The 20,146-nt window shown below is 38.4% G+C and overlaps 1 protein-coding gene across 4 annotated transcripts in view; it reads left to right on the top strand.

Annotated features, from left to right (window-relative positions):
* GAB1 (GRB2 associated binding protein 1) overlaps window positions 1-20,146 on the top strand; it is a 102,173-nt gene that overhangs the window by 75,450 nt on the left and 6,577 nt on the right. For 2 of the 4 annotated variants that reach the window (XM_082316271.1, XM_082316274.1), the window contains exons 4-7: window positions 2,064-2,668; window positions 4,858-4,943; window positions 5,150-5,453; window positions 18,552-18,641. In XM_082316271.1, the coding sequence (XP_082172397.1) occupies window positions 2,064-2,668; window positions 4,858-4,943; window positions 5,150-5,453; window positions 18,552-18,641 (1,085 nt within the window). The remainder of the gene's footprint in view (window positions 1-2,063; window positions 2,669-4,857; window positions 4,944-5,149; window positions 5,454-18,551; window positions 18,642-20,146) is intronic. The other 2 variants (XM_082316273.1, XM_082316272.1) reach the window with 2 other exon arrangements.

Below are 20,146 nucleotides of genomic sequence, written 5' to 3' on the forward strand. Positions count from 1 at the left end.
CTGTTAGTCGCACAGTATGTTCACAATTTATGATGTAATCTCTGTAACCTCATGTAGTTCCTTCAGTCCTATGGGCTCTATTTTTTTGCAAGTGTGTTAAGCTTCCAGTGGTTCACTAGTGATTCTTTGAAGGTCTGAGGCAAAGGAAGCAAACTGTTAGCAAACAAGAGAGATGTTTTTGATGGTCAGCATCGTAAGGAGTATAGGAAGTTTCACTTCCTTGGTTGTGCCAAGGGTAAATACTTAATGAGAACATTCTCTTCTTTTTTGGGGGTTGATGAAACTAAATGCAGATTAATGTTCAGAGTCATCTAGAAGCCCATTCCAACCAGTGAGACAGGACTTAAATCTATGTTTAAAATGGTAACCAGAGCAAAATTAGTGTACTTCTTCTAATGAAAAAAACCCACACCATGAAAAAAACTAAGAACAAGCTAATAGAAAAAGATGATATAATTAAACCTGGAGAACTCTCATAAGCCGCTTGGACTGATGGAAGATTGTATCTCTGCCATTAAATAGAACAAAAACCAGTTGGTTAGGCGAATGACATTTTTCTTGACTGCAGATGTCCAGTCTAAGCTAATCACGTTGGTTCCCTTGATAGCTGGCAGAGAGGCACTTTGGGGAGTGATTCATCGGGTTTAGATGGATATCTAAGGAGAATGGATTGTGTTTCACACAGTCTCCATTTCTCCAATGACTGCAGAGGAAACCTAAATGAATAGCTAAACTGGATTCCTTTCTCCTCAGGTTACCAGAACCCCAGGAGATAAATCCAGCTGTCCCTTAAGAAACAAAGTTTTGTGTGATCTTACCGACAAATTGAAATTTGAATAATAAATTCTGGTTGTGATCACTTTGAGGTAGAGCGCTTCTTAAAATAAGGGGGAAAAAAAATGTTTCTTGTGGTAGTCATGCTGTTGATGATGTATTTTATCCCTCAGAAGTTTTGTAAACTGCATGGTCCAGTTGCTTAATAGAGCTTAGTAAGAATAGTATAGCAGCTATTCATTGATACACATGCATGCTGAAATCTTTACATACGTATGTATAAATTAACACAATGGTATGGTACTGTGGTAATGAAAATCGGAAATATCACAGTATGATTGATCGAAAAGTGTGTGGAGTGTGTTAACTCCACCTGTGTTAGTATTTTCCCACTGTCTCGACTTTCATTTAAGCAAGGAGTCAGACTGATAACAGAATTTCTCTGCCTGGAGCAAGGTAACTGGGGAGGTTTACAAAAAAAAGAAAAGATGGCAATATGTTTTCTTTCCACCTAAGTTTACTGGTACTGCTTAGTATCAGTGCTATTCTCATAAAAGTTGGAATTTCCAAAGAAATCAAAGGTAAACTACTGTGCAGTTTTATCTAACACCACTGCCTTGATTTACATTCAACACAAAAGCACTCTGTTGCACATACATCCTATGGATTTTTTCCCACCCAAAGAGCATGCTATCTTCCTCTAATTTCTGTTCTTATCTGTTATTTCTCTCTCCTTTATGTATTTCAAACCAGTTTTACATGGTCAGTAGATAACTTTAGGCACATACTTAAGGGTGTTACAAGCAGCTGTATTTTTTCCTCTAATGTTTTTTTTTTTTCATACTGATTAGAACTAGGAAGTACTGTAAACCCAAGGATTAAGTGTATTATTTTTACCTTTAACAGTGCCATTAAAGTGCTGCTAGTTTGCAGCATGGGTTTAAAAAAAAAAAAAAATTCCCCCAGCCCCCAAACTCTGCTCCAAATTGGTGCCGTGGAAATCACTTGCTTTATGAAACATCAACTTGTTGTTTAGCTGCTGCTAAAGCTCCACACTTGTGTTATCTGTTTCACATGCATGGATTTGTATGTATGTAGTTACTTAGGATCCTTCTTAAGTACTGCTATTTGTTTAATAATTGAGTTCCTGCATTTCATTTAAAAAAAAAAATGGAAGAGACTGATAGACTTTTTAGTTGCTTACATTTTAAATGTTGTGTTTATTATTTGTAATGTTTGTTTTTCGTTATATGTTCATCAACATTTTAATCTTACAATCTTACATGTAGATCTCATGCTGACTCGGCAAAATCCAGCTCTTCTGAAACAGACTGCAATGATAACGTGCCCTCCCACAAAAATCCCGCTCCATCAGCGAGCAAGCATGCTGTGAATGGCTTTTTTCAGCAGCAAGGTGTCTATGACTCTCCGCCTTCTCGTACTGGACTGACAGTGGCAGACTGCAGCCTGTATAACCTGCCTAGGAGTTACTCACAGGATGTTTTACCGAAGGCAGCATCTCCATCTGGGACTGATGCAGAAGGAGAGCAACATGTTTTCAATACCCCGTCAGCAACATCTTCATTAGACGCACAGATGAGACACATCTCCATTAGCTATGACATTCCCCCCACACCTGGAGGTACTTATCAGATTCCACGAACTTTTCCAGAGGGAACGTTGTCTCAGACTTCAAAACTGGAGACTATTCCAGATATTCCTCCACCTCGGCCACCAAAACCTCACCACGCTGCAGATCGATCTCCTGTGGAAACATGTAGCATTAGTCGCACTGCTTCAGACACTGATAGTAGTTATTGCATCCCTACAGCAGGAATGCCACCCTCGCGCAGTAATACCATTTCAACTGTAGATTTGAATATCTTTCGTAAAGGTCAGTATTCCATATTTTATCCTGCTCTTCCAGAATTTGTGTTAAATGATGTAATCTTGTGATGAATGATGTGATACGAATGATACGAATGGGCTGAATGATATGAGGGGCATTTCTAACCTTTCAAAACGAGTGTGTAGCCCTTCACAAAGGGGTCCGTAGTCGCAATGCTTAAAATATGTAAGAAAGAGGAAAAAAGAGAAGATTATTAAAGGAAACCAGCAAAACAGCAAAGCACAGAACATCGATAAGGGATGTATATTGCACTGTGGCATTCAGTCTTAGCTAAAAATATTTGAAGACCTAGACCTATTTATGGTGTTACTTGTCTTTAGAAAACAGCAGTGAAGAACTAATCATCTTTTTTTTTTTGCTAATATGCTTATATAGCTGAGTTCAATACTGCTGTTATCAGTCTTTCAGACCAACCAAGTAAGGTTAGGGTATAGTGGTCCAGATCTGCAGAAGCTGAGAGTGTTTCATGAAGGTCAGTGGAACTTGGTGTATACCCAGAACTTTGAGATCAGCCCTGATCTGGTGATTGTTGCCACCATTTCTCTCCTTGTGATAGATAAGCATACTGCAGTTTTTAAGTAAAATTAAAGTTGTTCCTTACAGTCAACTAATGTTGGCATTCCAGATGTGCTAGTGCATTTTTTTTTTACTGTTTTTCCTTTAGCAGATGGGTATATTTCAGGTCCTAGCAAATCTGGTGGAGCTACTTTTACTTAAAGAATTTGGTGTTCCTTGGGGTTTTTTTTCTGCCTGTTTTTTTTGTTCCTGTTCTTATTCTCTCAGATTTAAACTCGAGAAATGCAGCGAGAGGTAGAGATTGGGAACCTGATATTTATTGTTACAGAGGGTAGTTGTTCTAGTCTTGTTAACCACTTTTGGGCTGAGTTTCATTTTTTTTCAGGTTCCTGAGGCAGGTGGGCATTACAGCGTTATGTTTAAAGTGAAATTTCAATCTGTTTAGAGTTCATGCTAATGTTAGAGGGGATTTTAAAGGAGAATTGTTTGAGTTGTGCTAGGTATGGGATGGGAGGCTGAAATGAGGAAGGAGACGACAGGGCTTTTAGAGGAGGCAATATACAGAATGGATGTGATCCCATACAGGTGCTCAGATAGTATTATCGTGTTTGTACTTCATTTGGTAGGTTAAGTAATAATATTGGTGGTTGTTAGTGTTTTTAAATTACAAAGTAACACCCTGAAAGACCCTTGTTTGCTTCACTTTGCTTATCTTCTCTCATTTTGCTAAGTTTGTAAGTGAGTACTCCTACACTGAAGCTGAGATTGTCAGCCTCAGGAAAAGTAGCCTTTCTGAAAATACTGTTTTAATTTCGCACTTAATAGCAGAAATGTTTATTTTTCCTCTGAGGTGGAAATCTCAAAAAAAACTTCAGAGCTTTTTTTCAGGGCAAGGCAGGGATAAAACCTGGAGTTTGCCCACAGTTTCTGTCTTCGCATCAGGAGGAGGGGCATGCCTGTTGCAGGGTAAGGCAGCCTGTCGCCTGCATGGGTGAGCAGGACCTGGGACCTGGGAGCCAGGTGTCTCACAAACACCCCTGTCCACCAGAGAAACAGACACAAAGCTGAGGACCACCTTAATGCTGTCTGCCAAGAGCCAGGACCCTGAAAATGGAGAGATCTTTGGTTCTGTAGCAGTTCATTCAAACTGAAAGCCCCTGGAGAGTGCACTGGGGAGCTGAGAGCCGGGATTCACCTGTTCCCGCAACAGACTGAATCCTGTTGAATCAGCACTTTCCAAGGGAAGGGCGTTCAGTCAGAAAACCTTTCTCCAGACCCTAAATTATATCTGCTGTTTGTTTATTTGAGAATAGCTTTTTCATGAGGGCCTAGTATGTCAAAACCCACTCTCACACAAAATTCCTACACCTGCCTATTTGAAAGGACGACTTTGCTGCCTCTTTAGAGGGAAGAATTACTTTTTCTTGCCACGGAAAAATGCCACTATAAGAGCTTCGAGTTGTGACTGATGAGTGCTAGGTTTGTTTGTGAACACAGTCCTCTCAAGTATATAGATAAGATCTGTGGGCCACAGCTTCAGGAGGTGTGTTTGTGTGCTCTCAGAAGCAGCCAGTAAATAACAACAGACTCTGGATGCCTGGTGCCAAGTGACAGGAACAGGGATGATAAATAGCCACTTTCTCTTCTTGTTTCTTTAGAAATTAGTTCTCAAGACTGTTATGATATTCCACGAACGTTTCCGAATGACAGATCTAATTCATTGGAGGGCTTCCATAACCACTTTGTAAGTATGACTTGATCTGATGAGAGGCGACAGTGACAGTGCTTGAATGCTCTTTGTTCCCATGTAAAAAAGCAAGCTGCACGGTGTTTGTGATTTTTCAGTTTCAGTAGAATATATTAATCTGAGTAGATTAGGTTAAAAAAGTCATATGATTCACAGCTGATTGCATAACTTATTTTGTTAAAGGAAATATATGTTAATTCTAGAAAAACAGAAGCATGTTGACAGTGGGAAGTGTTTCAAGTGAAGAACTAGATGAAAATTATGTCCCAATGAATCCCAACTCTCCTCCACGACAGCATTCCAGCAGCTTCACTGAACCCATCCAGGAAACAAACTATGTACCAATGACACCAGGCACGTTTGATTTTCCGTTATTTGGAAAGCAAGTTCCTCCTCCTGCTCACATGGGTTTCAGGTCCAGTCCAAAGACCCCTCCCAGACGGTCAGTACCTGTTGCAGAATGTGAGCCACCGCCAGTGGATCGGAACCTCAAACCGGACAGAAAAGGTGAGGAAAACGTCCAGTAGAAGTTGATTCTTATCATGTAATAAAATAACATAGCTCTCTCCACTTCTGATTAGTAGAAAACTATCGTATTTTTAGAAATTCTAACAAAATAATTTTTATCCTATGAGATAGTCATAACATAAAGGAAACCTAGGATTATTTTTAACCATACTAAAACATCACAATAACAATGCCAAATACAATCATAGGTTTAAATTTATTGCTGTAGTTACTAATGAAAAAATGACACAGAATTGCTAACGCTCAGAAGTGTGAGTTTTAGTCCTTATACATAGAAGACAGCTAGCCGACTTGTGATGGAGAGAGAGCACGCAAGGCATTGGATAGAATACAAATTTATAGCCATAACAGTGCTTGGTACAGGATCAGTACACGTTTTCATTGTATGAAGTAAAAGTTAAAAATAACTTACTTAACTGTTTTAGGTATTTGCTTTTCATGTAAACATTGTTAGAAAAAATTGTTACAACAAGAATGAGTTGTATATTGTGCTGCTTTTAAGTCCTACTCAACGTATGCAATGGTCTTACAAATTCTTACATAGAATAATTCTTACAAATGTGTTAAAATCAGGGAAGAATTAGATTGAAGAAACAGTGTTTACTACTAAGTAGGTAATGTTAGGTCCTTGTTTCAGTCTGTAAAAGCAAGGAAAATCACTTGATGTTGGAGGTGGTTAATGCTTCAGTGTTAGTGGCCACATGGGGCAGTCACGGGAAGATGTTTAACATGTGGGCTGTGAGGTTACAACATATATTTTAACGGGAGGAGGGAACTGCTAATTCAAGCCAGCTCTTAAGATACGTTTGCTTTATCACAGGAGCTGGGTGCCATGCTTATATTGAAATTTGTATAAACTGTAGTCAGTGAAAATATCCTTGCCTTTATAGAGGGTGGTAGATTAAACAAAGTCATAAAGCAAAAGGAAAACTAGCTTCCTGTGGAAATATTTTAAAGTGCAGAATGTGTGGAAGATGACTGTTATGAGTCTGAGGAAGCTGCAACAACTTCAGTGACAAAATGGGAAAAAAAAACCCCAAATTTTAGAGGGCCCCTTCAAAGCTATCCTAAAAAATTAATCTCTTGAAGCTGGTGCGTACTGGGTTTACTTTTCCTTAAAATAAGGATTACTTGGGTGACTGGTGTTCTTAAGACACAAAGAAGATACTGTTGTGATGTGTCTGTAAGAGATACTTGAATAGAGAAGTAATAACACTTAATAATAGCTCACTTTCCAGTTAATCCAAAATGTTTTATCAGCCGGCTTATCAGAAATACAGGTAAATGCTTCAGGAACTTATTTCCCTGTTATGTGGTTTTTCAGACTAGGTAACTAACTTTCTTGTAGAAGTAGGAACTAAAGAACATTAGGTCAAATGTCTGCACTATTTTGTATTTGAGTAAGTCCTATTTTTAAAATTATGCACTTGAAAAATTAGTATTTACATTGAGAATGGCTGACTTTGTTTTGGGGAAAGCTCGATGGCAAATATTCAGATGATCCACAATATTCACTAACTAAACCTTTAAATTGGTATTTTTACCAGTAAGTGAAAACAGCCTGTAATTAAGTGAAGTAGATAATATAATTATGATATAAATGATCTCAGTGTGAAATGGGAAGTACCATGTCTCATTCTGGCTGTCCATCTTCAGGAAACGAGGCATGGCCTTTTTCAAGACCTTGGCGCTCTGCTTGTGTCTAATTGTTTCCATGTTACCAGCCAGTAGTTTTGTTTAGTTCTTAAGAAATACTGGACAGTAACAGATTGATGAAAGCTGATACTGGAAAATATTCTCAAAATAAACACTGAACTGCTTTAAAATATTTTCCCTGACTGGCCAGTTTGTGTATTTTACTGATAAAATGTTTGACCTTCAAAAGAAGTAAATTTCTGTGTTGAAAAGCTTCTCACTTTTGCTTTGGGCAGTGCAAAGCAGTCGCACAGATGTCTGCTGGGGCAGCATCGCTGCTCTTTGCATCTCTCTTCTTGAATGTGCATTAGTGTTTTGCGTTCTACAAGTGGCGTGTAAGGCTCCTGCTTTGCTCCTGTCCTCAAATGCTTTACAGCTAGAAAGACCTAACTAACATCAGGGAAAAGATTTTTTTAGATGTAGTAACATACCTCTTAATGAGTGTAGAGTGACTGGCTGTATTTTTTTGCCAGTAGAAGCTGTTATCACTGTAAAATTATATGATAATTTAATATAATTTAGAAGATAAAGTAATTTTAAAGTAAAACTGTCCCCAAAAGTAAATATTGTATAGGAAACGCTTTGTGGCTGAAAAAACTTTGTGAAGATCTTGAGCTACCAAGAATGGTAATGATTCTGATTTATCACTGAGGGTTTTATCTTAGTAACACACACACTGGCTCACTCAAATTTTATCAAGTCTACTACTGTGAGTCTTCCATCGTTGCGAAGAGCAGATAGGATGACACATCAGGATGGTAATATATTGCCATTTCAGTAGTAGAGTTCTCCATGCAAATAACTCCTTCTAGAAATACCTTTGGGAAAATAAAACTGCAGTTCCTTTTTGAATTAAAATAGGACAAAAATCTTGTTTTAGTGGACTCTTAACTAACTAAAACAAATGTGTGCTTTGTATTTTATGTTGCTTTCCCAGCTTTCAAGTTCTCGTAGCAACTTCCATTGTCAGGTTGTTTTGCTTATATAAATGTACTACAATGGTCTTCAGCTACAAACCAGTGCATAGAAAGTATCGAGTTGGCCAGTATGTTCAATAAAACTTATGCAAGACATAGAAAGGGAGGAAATGGTACATAAAATAGTTACCTTCTGGGTATTGCTCCTTTAAATGTGTGGGTTTGGGTTTTTTTTAATACGCTATTGGTTCAAGAATTTCTGTTGAAGACCACTGCTGCTTCTCTAAAAGCTGGTATTACTGCAGAGATCAGGTGTGTTGGTGATAAGGCCTCCAGGTATATAAGGGCCCATCTTGTCTTCTGTCTGAAGAAGCTGCTGTATCTCCTCTATTGGTTACGGATTGCTGCAAAAATAGTGTTTGCCCTGCCTCCAAGTAACAATTCCTTTTTGGTAGCAATCCTTGTTACTGAGAAATACCACCATCACCTTTTACGTGAGCATTAGCTCTAGCTCAGTAATGTTTCTGTGTGGGCCAGGGAAGTTGGTTATGTTCAGTGCTAAAAATGCATTTGACAAAGAAATAACGCGGTGAAACTAGCACATAAAGAAAGAATGCACTGCTTTTTGCTGTCAAATGTATATGCTTAGAATCTCCTCTATTTTTCTTTGGTTTAAGGGCTTACTGCTTACAGGCAGTATAGTTTGACAAGGGTAGAAAATGGAGGGCTCGGTGATGGTAGTGGCTATTCTGTTGCATATAGCCTGCTCTCCCCTCTGCTGTTTGTTTTGTAAACCTGAGATGAAACACATACTCAGTTACTTCTGGTTCTGCTGGCTTTGAAGAACAATGTGTCAGGCAGCGAGGATCTGGCAATCTGTCTGTCAGCAGCGGTGACTGTAATGTGTATGTCTTCACAGCTCTGATATAAGCACCCGATGTTCTGGATAATTTGTTAAATTGTTGAAATTCTCCAAATTTTTAAGAATAGGTACAGTTATGTAGAAGTAGTGACTGTGGCAGAGGACTGAGTTACAAAAAATCAGTAACATGGATAAACTAAGTGAAGGTAATAAATAGGTCTAAAATTCAGTAAAATATGTGCACGTTCTTCTGAGGAGGGTACTTGCGCACCCTGGCTGTGAGAGCCTGAGGCTCCTCAATCTTCCCACCTGCAGGAGTAGCCTGGGCCAGGAGCCATGGTGAGCTATGAGATACCCTGGGTCTTTTTCCACTGGTTTCTGGAACAGCTTTGTTTTAGAAAATGGGTTAAAAAAATAACAAATTTAAAAAAAAATAAATATATATATAGCCTTGAGATTACACTACATTTTCATGTAGTTTCATTTTTCTAGCTCACAGCTGCTTCTGTAAATGCGGGGAGCTTCCAGTACTTTCTGGAAGTCTTGAAAGTAATTTCAAAACATGGTGTTGGCTTCCTGCCCCAATAACTTGAATCAAAGCGCTTTACTATTTCTTTAGAGAAGCATACCAAAAGGTAAGTGATACATTGCTTGGGGCAAAATGGAGAGCATTTGGCCAGGTGCTTTTCTGCATTCACCTGTAATTGAATGACAAAAATAATCTCTCTCTTAATTTGTTTTTTCAGGGTGCTATTTCTTTTATTATAAAGAACCATCATCTATATTGATTTTGTATTTCTGCTTTTTGGCTGCTTTAGCTTGCCATGGTTGCATGTAGTCGTGATGCTAAATTGGAAGCATTGTTGCTAGCAAAAGACTTCAAGCAGAAGAAATATTGCATCCATCCATGCAGTTGGGTCTTATTCTCTGAATTGTTCGAAGAAAGACTGTGGTTCTGCCACAGAACGATGATGTGACATTTGTTTTGACAGTCACATGTTCCTTCCTCAAAATACCATTTATCCAAGAAGGAGCAGTAGAATTAAAGGTGCCCAAATGCAGTAAGGTGAAGACTCCTTAGACAGCTAAGGCAGCAAAGAACAGCCAGGTTCTTTTCTGCTCCACCTTGTACTTGCCCTGGGGCTCTTCAAAATATCTGAAAAGGGTTGTGATACGAGGCAGTGGATCCTGTGATCTCCATCCTGCTGACAGCTTGCAGGACTGTAGTGAACATTTCTCCACTCCGCAGGGAACCACTCTGTGTAGTAAGGCAGGTCCCGGGTGGCTGTGCTGGCAGTCCACAAGAAGGTTTTAAGGCTTGACAGAGGTCTGTGAGTCTAGACGATCTTAATCTTCAGTACAAACGTGACGTAAGTCAGACATCAAGGAAAAATGCACGGTCAAAAATAAAAGGGGTAGGGTGTGAATTGGTTTTTATAGGTCAGGAGGCAGCATTTGAGTGAGGCAGCATTTGAGAGATGGGGGGGGGGGGGGTGTCTGTGAGCCTCTGGGCATGATAATGACCCCCTCCTGCCCCATGATTTATTTCCAGGGGTAGGGGGGCGGCGGCGGCGTTTGTGATCTTAAAGCAATACTTTAAGATCAAACAGCTACAAACTAAGATTTACTTTTTTTTTTAAAATACTTGTTTAGGAGCTGTCCAGAAGGACTCCTTACAGCTATGTAACTTTTAGTGTGTTTCTGTGTGTACATCTCATCTGTAAAGTTCAAAGCTCTTAAGAAATATGTGCTTGCCATCTTGACTGACAAAATGTAGTTTTTCAATATCTGAATCAAACGGTTAAGTCGATGGAATTGGTGATGGCGGAATTTAGTTCTTCAAAGTCTTGGTTTGATGCCCTACTTACTGTAACTTGGTAACTTCTCTTTTTTGAGGGGCAACGTGTCTCTGTACCAAAGTGGGTTTTTTAGGGTTCTGAAAAAGAAGTATATGAACCACGGGCATATAGCTGAATTAACAATTCATGACCACGATGGAATAAAAATCAAAAGTTAAATCTCATTGATTTGAATATAGCGTAACACTGTCATTTTTGTAATGTTTTTCATCCATACTACTTAAAAAGCACTTTATGAGAGAGTTCAGTTTAGCACAGGTCCTAGTTCAGGGTCATGGGGAGCTGTGCTAGAACGATGCACTTGGGATCACTAAGCGAATTGCTGACAGAGGCAGTAAAGAACTTGGGATTCCCAGCTTACAACATGGTACTGGACTTTGCTCCATTTGGTTTCAATTGCAATTGTATTTTCCCAAATATTGTTAGAGTTTAACTGCATTCAAGATTATTCTAAACAAGATTTTTTTAGTCCTAGTTTTGGATTGGATTGCACAGATTATTTTGCTGATGGCAAAAATCACCAATAGCTAGTGCAGTGCATTTTCACCTTTATTTTTTTTTTACGAAAGGCTTATCTTTCAACAAAAATACATCAGCATTTAGTCTGAGATTCTTCCTGCAACTTGAGTCCATACAGTTGCCTTTAAAAGAGACTGCTGCTTGGCCCTGGTAATTTTCAGCCCAGCAAGTGGTAAGCTAGGATTTAGAGACAGTGAGTGATGCACACATTTCTTTTCATGCCAACAAAATACCCTGTTGCACCTTGAAAACAAACAAAAGAAACCGAGGGAGAGGGGAAAAATTCTCACGGAGTTGGGTCTTATGATTGTATTAAAAATGTTAAAAATTTTATCTGGTCGGTTTTTTGTAGATTTTTCTCATTTAAGATGTTAGAAGACACAATTTGTGTGGTTAAACCACAAATATGTGGATTGCTTATAAAAATGTGGCTGTATCTTTGCCATGACTGCTCATGAGCATCTCCCAAGCAGATTAACTTCAGAGAAAATTGGAATTTTCTTTATTTAACAGCATAGGCCCACTTTGAAGAGGTAATTGTGTACAGAGCTTTCATGTGGCAGGAAGCATCTGCCACATCCTGGCCCCCATAGGACCCACTGTGATGCTTCTGGATGACCAGCATAATCGCCCGTTATTGTAGTGTAGTATGATGCTGTAAAAATCCCAAGCAAAGTAGGTAGTTGTTAAGGAAATTAAGAACCCTCATTAATCATGAAGTGAGTTATAAATAGCCTAGTGAACAGTTCCCTTGTTAAATATTTACGTGTTTGAGTGTCTGAGCTGGACAATGTGAACATATTGCACATCCTGATATAGCAGGAGCACCGCACCATCCTGAAATAAAACTTCAGAGAAACAGTTAAGGCATTTGTGACAACAGGAGCTGACATTTCTTTAAAAACAATAATTAAAAAGTTGGCAACACTGCAGTGTTTTATGCTATCATGATTGTCTTGCATATTCTTAAATAAAGGATCACTTATTTTCTCAGGCTTTAGGATAAGCAGGCATGGAAAAATTGTGAACGGTGATTTTAATCAGCAGCAAGAACTGAACTGAAGATCTGTTGAAAAAGAAACTGTAATTTTCATTATGACTTTTCTGAGCAGAAGTACTGTTCATTTTGCTTTTAAGAAATCCATGTGTTTAATCCTTCCATTTACTCTTGGAAGCTACACCTCCTGTTCATTCCATTTAGGAATTTAAAAAAATAAGATTTTGAGGGATGTTTTGGTGCTTCCTCAGAGTTCCTAAAGCAGGTGAATACAAATGTATTGATCTTCTTTTTTTTTTTTTTCCCCTCCTCCTTTTTTCCCCCACAAGCTCCAAAGACTTCAATTTAGCTGAAAATTAGGCTTCCTACATGGCTGTACTAAATTACTTCTACAAGGCTAGTTTTTACTTAATAGCTTTAAATGAAATTTATACAGTTCCTTGCTACGATACACCAGTCCGTAATTTGCAGCTGTGATTTGGCTTACAAAACTTTGAAACAACAAATAATTTCAAGTAAAGATTTCATTTGGATGGCTGCATCACAGCTGCAAAGGAAACTATGGTTTACTAGACATAATGGTTTTTAAAAAATTAAACATGAGTTTTCTGAAGACAAACTGCAAGACTTGCTCTGGTGCTAGTGGTGGAGATGGTAGTGTTGAACTCCAAAGATGCTAGGGAAAGCAGGAACAAGAGAACACGGGTAATAACGCCCTATTTTTTTCTTCCCTCCCTACAATTTTTTTTTCTTCCCTGTGTGCTTAATGCCTTTTTAGGAAAAATAGGTTTTGATACACATATTGTCATGCTATTCCATTGGCTTTTTTTTTTATATAGACTTAATGTTAGGCTTGATTTTTCCAGTGAACAAGTTAAACTCCGTTAGTTTTTCATGTGGGTTTTTTTCTTAAAAAAGGAAAAGCGATCTCAAGTAGTATCCCTTAGACTTCAGGAATCTTAGTGCAGCTTTACACTACTAATCAATAAACTCTCCAGAACACACTACTTTGGTCTTAAAACACTGTCTTTGTTATTGAATGCTTTTAGTTCATCATGCTTTGGGGGCTTTTTAAATACAGACATGTAGAGTTACTCGTGAATTAGAGCAGTCAGATAGTATTTGGATGATTAATAGCTTTGGTATTCTCTGAATAGTTTTTATGGCATTTGGCAAATATTTTATGAATACCAGTGAACCTTAGCTGTCAGATACAGTTGAACTTCTTCATAATTGGATATTTTTTCCAATTCATTCTTAATTTCTGGAGCATTCAAAGTACCAGTGCTCTGAGAGAAGTTATTTTGAGAAGATAAAGGTGTCTAAGAAAACTGGAGAGCCTCTCTTTCGATGATTGTTTTTTGTATTTCATAATAGTGAAAGAATAAATGGATTTGTTTGTTTTTACTGTCTTGAAGAGACTGTAGTTATCGCCATCCCTGTGGTATCACTGACCAGAACTAAGCACATTATTGATATTCCTGTTTGTTGCTGGATACTAGTATGGAAATGGATATGAACGTTGTATAACTAAATACATGTTTCTAATTAGAAGTACCTTGGCAGGAAATAGTCTTAATAAAAACAGAGATGAAAAAGCAAATTCAGGATATTTGTAGAGCTCTGTGCTGAAGAGCATGTACTCGGGAATCAGAGTTCACTGGGGTGAGGAAGAGAAGGAAAGGGGGGGGTTATTCTGCAGGATTGAAAACCAAATAATAAACCCCGTGGGAGTAAGACTGTGAGCTTCAGCCTTGTTTTTTAAGGAAAAAATCTACAGTGGTTCTGAGCACTGGAATTGTTGGACCTCGGTGCAAACTTCAGTTTCCTCTAATTAAAGAGAAAAGGGGGAAAGATGCATATTTTTAAATGGAAATGGGAAACTGCTGTTAGTTATGTCTCTCTGAAAGTACTTTTGTGGATGCAGGGCACTTATGTGGCTGTTTTTGCCTCTTGCTCTCTCCTTCCTATTCCAAGTAAAGCACTGCTGTAGCATTCCTACGTCTGATCTCCTTGTCTCGTGAGGATTAGTCCTGTTGGCCAGGAAACAGCATTAACAGATCACGCATTTCTTAAATTTTATGTCACGTTAGTAGATTTACTTTAAAATTTTAAACCCTAAATAACTGGTATTTAAATAGAGCATTGGCCTCTTTCATGAGGATGTTTGCAATTTCCTGACGTAAAATCCCTTGCCAGCAAGCCATGGAGCGAGCAGGCAGTCAGAAAAGAAGCATTCCTAACAGAAATCGTGTTTAGTACTAGTGCTTCAAGGCGATAGCCTGAAAACAAATGAGGCTCTTCAGTGAGAGGCTTACGTCCTCAAAACCAAAAATGTTAGGACCCACCTACTCTGTTGCAGGAATTTGCTGCAGTGGGACCCCTTCCCCCCCAACATTATATTCCAAGTATTTTATGGAAAACAAGAAGAGAATACATTAGCCGATGGAAAAACCAAAAGGTTTTTCAGTTTAAACTGTTACTTGAAACAAAACCAAACATGTGAAATGGACTCTTCTCCTGATGACTTCTCAGACAAAGGCAGCATTGACACACACCGAAATGCCAGGAGCAGAATTCGTGCCGTCTGAGTGCACTCTAACGCTAGATCCATAACCGCTTGTTCTGCTTGGCAGTTTTTACAAGCAGCCATTTGTTAGAAAAATAGACTTCATTAGTGATTTTTCAGCTCAGAGTGCCCTTGCACAGTATTCATCTGATAAAACGTGCAGAAGCTGAGCTTCTCTGTCCTGGCTGTAGCACTTTGCATTTCACAGGTGGTGACTTGACTGAACAATGAAAACATCTAATTTTCACTTCTTGTTTGGTTGGTTTCACTTGCCATAATTTATTTGGGTTTTTTTCTCTGTAGGTTTGCATCCAGTGGTGTTGCAACACAATTTATTTCCTTTTCAGTTTAAAAAAAAACAAAAAACAAAAAAACAACAAAACACTTTTTTTTTTTTAACCCAGATTTATCTTTCCTAGAATAGGTGTATAGGTTAAAAACATTGTCTTATGTGAGTGCCTAAACATTGGATGAGGTAAATTTGGGCCTGTGGGCCGAAACCACGGGAAATGTGTTCCTTGGTATTGCTGGCGTTGGAATGCTGTTTGGAGCCAGGCTCTCCATAGAACTCCTACTGTCCTTCCACCTTCACTAAGCTGATTTGAAGAATGGCCCTATGACACTTTATTGATTATTTCTGAATAGAATAGATGTTGGAGGCCAGTCTGTTGAACAGCAGTGAGGCATCTTCTCCTCCGTATTACATTCAGCTAGGATGCGCTCTCAGAGAAAATTAGTGAGGCTACTTGGGAGCAGCACCAGGAATTTCAGTTGCAGTACTTAAGATACAAAGTTCTAAAAAAATACGTATTTCTCGTCACAGATCTGGCTTAAGACAGTGACAGAACTGCCAATTTTTAGATAAAGAATGGCACTTCTAATATTTCTGATGGATTTTTTTAAAATACGTCTTTTGAGGGAGTAAAGGATATTATTAAGGACTTTCTGTGCCCTAGCTTGTGTTACTTTATCTTCTTAAATGGGCAAAAACGGGGTGGAGGAATTCTGCACTACGGACACAAGTAAGAAACCTCGGCTTTGTGATTGTGACACCCCACCCCCTTTTCCTTTGCCTGGTGTCAGGTCTCTGTTGCACAGTATAAGCTCCTCAACAGAGATTAGGCCTTTGAGCTTTTGTTTTGTAGGGAGGGAAAAAAAAAAAAAACAAACGCACAAACATTTTAATTCTCTGTGATACGTTAAACTGGAGGAATTGCATTATCCTGGCTGGTTGGTAGCAGCAAGCTGTTTTGCCACCAAATTTATTTAGGTTGAACAGTCTTTCAGCCACAAGAGATGAAAGCTCAGTGAGTTTATTTTATGCTGGAACATTTTGTATGTTCTTGTCTGATGCAGAAGAGAAATATTATAGGGACCTGTACTTATTTATATAGCTCTTCTGAAAGTCTCAGAGTGGTTTATAAGTGCTAAATTAGGTATGAGGCAGGCAATTATATAATGTCCACATTTTAAAAATGGGGATAATCATAGTTCAGGAAAGGTTAGCTGCACGAGACCATGTTAGCATCATTAACAAAAGTAGAAATAATGAGTCATAGCCCTGAGTTCCTGGCGCTTATCTTCTGTATTATGTGTTACAGGCACTTCAGCCTATGTTTGGCTGTAAGAACAGAGAGGTTATAAAGTACACACTGGTTGAATAATTTCATTAACCCTGTTACCTCTGCTAGATTTCTCACCGTACTTACAATCCGTGCTTGTGTGTCAATGCATTGATTGGCATTTTAAATTGAGTTGTATTGGGCCAGATTTCTTTGAAATCCAATTATAAAACTGTGGAACACAAAGTTAATATGATTAGGTAATGATATTCAGCATCAAATTGTTCTAAATAAAGGTGTTTGAATTTGAACTCCTACATTTATTTAATCAATTTTAAGATCTTGGTCTTTTTATATACGCAAGCTTTTATCATAGAGTTGTAGGCAAGATACTTAAGAATATCGAATCAGCTCAGAATGAACTATGCCAACATGTTGGGTCATGCTTTTGACTTAGCTCCAGTCAACAGCATACTTCACAGAATTGCTTTTTGTGCCGCTTCACAGTCTGGATCCTTGGTCAGCATTGCCCAACTGCTTGGTCTTTTCATCAGCACTTTGAGCCATTTAAGGGAGCATCTGATTTTGAAATTGAAAGAGAACTGTCTATGTGAAAAACACTTTATGTCCTTTTCTTTTTAAGGAAGTTGCTATGCAGCACTACTAGTAAATAAATAAATTTGGTCTTACCTGCATGGTCTCTCAGAAGCACTGTGTAGAAGTTAAGATACAGTACAAAACCTTTCTGTTTACCTTTCTTGTTGTTACTTGATTATTCCCAATACTTCAGTGATAACAGTAATAGAGCACTTCACATGCAAAACCCTTGGGGTAGAGATTTGCAAACTGCTGGTGTTTGTTGCCAAGTTTATTTTTTTACAAAGCATTCTCACTCATTGCTGGTAGTACCAGCCCACATCTGAATCTGTGCCAGTCCTTTTCCATTTTGTGCTGTAGGGCAACTTTCTAACATAATCAGACTTAAACTTTTCGTTTGGTTTATTGTAAAGATTTACCTTTCATATGGCTTCTTGGTGTACCACTTGAAGGCACTCGCCTTTTCTAATATTAAAACTTTGTCAGATAGACTTTCATGAAGGGTTGGGGTTATTATGCATTATTGATCATATTTATTTAAAATAGACAATGTGACCTGAAACACTTGCAGAGTTTGGTTAAGTTGGCTAAGAAATTCCTTGTTGGGAGAGGCGTTATATTACTGCCTGTAGGGAGCTTATTGACTCTGATATTCTCTTAGTTTGTACTCTTCACCTTGTTACCAGATTCATCTAAAGTGTTGTGTTGCGTGATAGCATAACATAGGGGAATGTTATGCTAATAGCATGATAGCGTATGATAGCATAACATATTGGGGAATGATTAGTGCATCTACTGCACTTGTATATAGGTATATACGATTAAAAAAAGGTTTAGAGAATGTAATTTTATGACAGGGTCATTTGTGGTGGAGGTTGGGTTGTGCCGCGGTAGGGGAACAGTATGCTGGGAGCTTGGAAAGGAAGTTCCCCTGTGGCTGCAGGGTTGGAGCGGTGTTTTTGGTACAGACAGATATAGACCTCTGGGGGACAAGTTTAACAAACACAGTGTGGAAAAAGATTCTTGGTACTTCTCAAGTGGAAGACGCACAGTGGATAGGAGACCTCCCAGGAGTATCAGTAATATTTAGACTAAAGAGGATTTAATTTCTTTGAGGGTACCTCAGCTTGCATCTGAAACATGACTATTCTCCTGTCATGCTAGATATTCCTCAAATACAGAATTTTTTATGTAATGCAACTTGAAACCAATTAATAGTCATGATCAGTTACAATACTTGTTGATGTACTTTTTAGCTTTTTTGTACACCTTTTATGCTTGCCTCCGACAAATTACTTGCATGCAGTGTTTTCTTTGTTTCTGGTTTGGTGCTTAAGCCCTTAGTGTGAGACGTAGCTAGACTGTAAAACTCTCCTTCAGCAGCTTGCTTATGCTTGTGGCATTAACCTTTCTGCAGGGGATTGTGCTGTTTATTTACAAAATTCCATTTTCCAGATACAAATAGAATATTATTAAGAGAGTCTTCTTTTTACCAATTAGGTCAAAGTCCTAAAATTTTAAGACCTAAACCACATGGTTTAGAGCGAACTGATTCACAAACCATAGGTGACTTTACTACAAGAAGAAAGGGTATGTACTTTAGCACTCTATGTATATGGAGCTTTGTAAAAATAAGTAAAATAAAAATTAAGAAAACTGTTATTCTAGAATAACTTTAACTCTTGTATAGTCTTTTTACTTCTATTATAATCTAAGATCATGGATGCATTTTCCTTGCCAAGCAAAACGTTTCCTATATAAGGAATTAAAGTCTTTCTGGCTTGAACAGTGCATGGAAACATTTCCTTGACATTAACGTGGGTGTTCTGATCTCTTAAGTTTTAGCTGTTCGTACTCTGGATTTATTTTTGTCTGTTTATTCAGAAGCAAGTATATACGACTTACCTGTAAGTTGCTTGAAATAACTTTTGTTAGGCAATAACCTGAAATCAGGGTTTACCTGAGTGTCCTGCTGTTGGCTAAACACTGAAATAAAGCAAAATATTGATCCTCTGACCATTTACTGGTACAGAGATTTATTTATGCATCTTAATGAGCATTGCAATTAGTCTGATGGGCATTATTGAAGGTGCTGAGTTGGTATAGTCACAAGAAGTAGAGCAGATTACAAATAACGTTAAAAACCTCACAGAAGTGTTACTGATCATTACCTTTGGTTGTTAAAGTCCATTGCAACTGGATGAAATGTTCCTGCTCTTCTCAGTGGCCTTTGGATAGTCCTTACTCTCTTTCTGCTGGAGCAGTACCTTGCCCAACGATTATACCTGCCCTGTAGTCTCAGGCCTTTACAGAGGACTTGAGCCAAGCTGATCATTTTTGTGTCACTCAAGCTTTAGTGTCATCTTGCCTACGTCAAGTTCGGTTCTGCCACTCTTATCTCATATGATACCTTATATCTTGAGATAGATGAGTTGTAGTTCCTCTTCCGAGTCTGTGGTGACAGCTTTTTATGAGCAAGTGGGTTGAAGTGGCAAAATTACTGGAGTAGGCTTGATATGCTTTGAGTGCGTAATAATGACTTCTTAACAGAGAAAAGGGGAAAACTATTTGGGATACGAAAGAGTGATATTTATCCAGAAAATTTGAATCGTGAGTCCTTATGTTCAACATGTAAGAGAGCTGACTTTTCAATAAACTCTAGCAGAAGAGTGAGTATAATGAAAGTATAATGAGTACAGTTCTGCTTTTTCCTTGCGAGACGACGACACTGATTAAGCAACTGATTTCTGTCAGTTACTCATGTGGTCACTTATGCCAGCTCTTACTCCACATGAACTGGTGCTACATGCCTGACATTTGATCTTGGTAAATCTGCTAATAAGCAGCAAACTGATGGGGGGTGAGGAGAGGAAGGGGTGTTATTACAATGACATCGCATTTTATTTTCTAAAAACAGTTTTAGGGAGGACGAAGTTGAGATTCAAACTGTGACAGCAGTTTGACTGTATGTGATCCTCCCCCCCCAGTCCTATGATAGAATAGATGATTTTTTTTTTTTCCTAACATTTAGGAGGGGTGAACCATACAAGCTGGAGGGGGGAATAATGCATTTCTCACTAACACTCTGTTTGTGG

This window comes from Platalea leucorodia (genome assembly GCF_965183815.1).
Source record: "Platalea leucorodia genome assembly, chromosome: 6".
Taxonomy (NCBI): Eukaryota; Metazoa; Chordata; class Aves; order Pelecaniformes; family Threskiornithidae; genus Platalea; species Platalea leucorodia.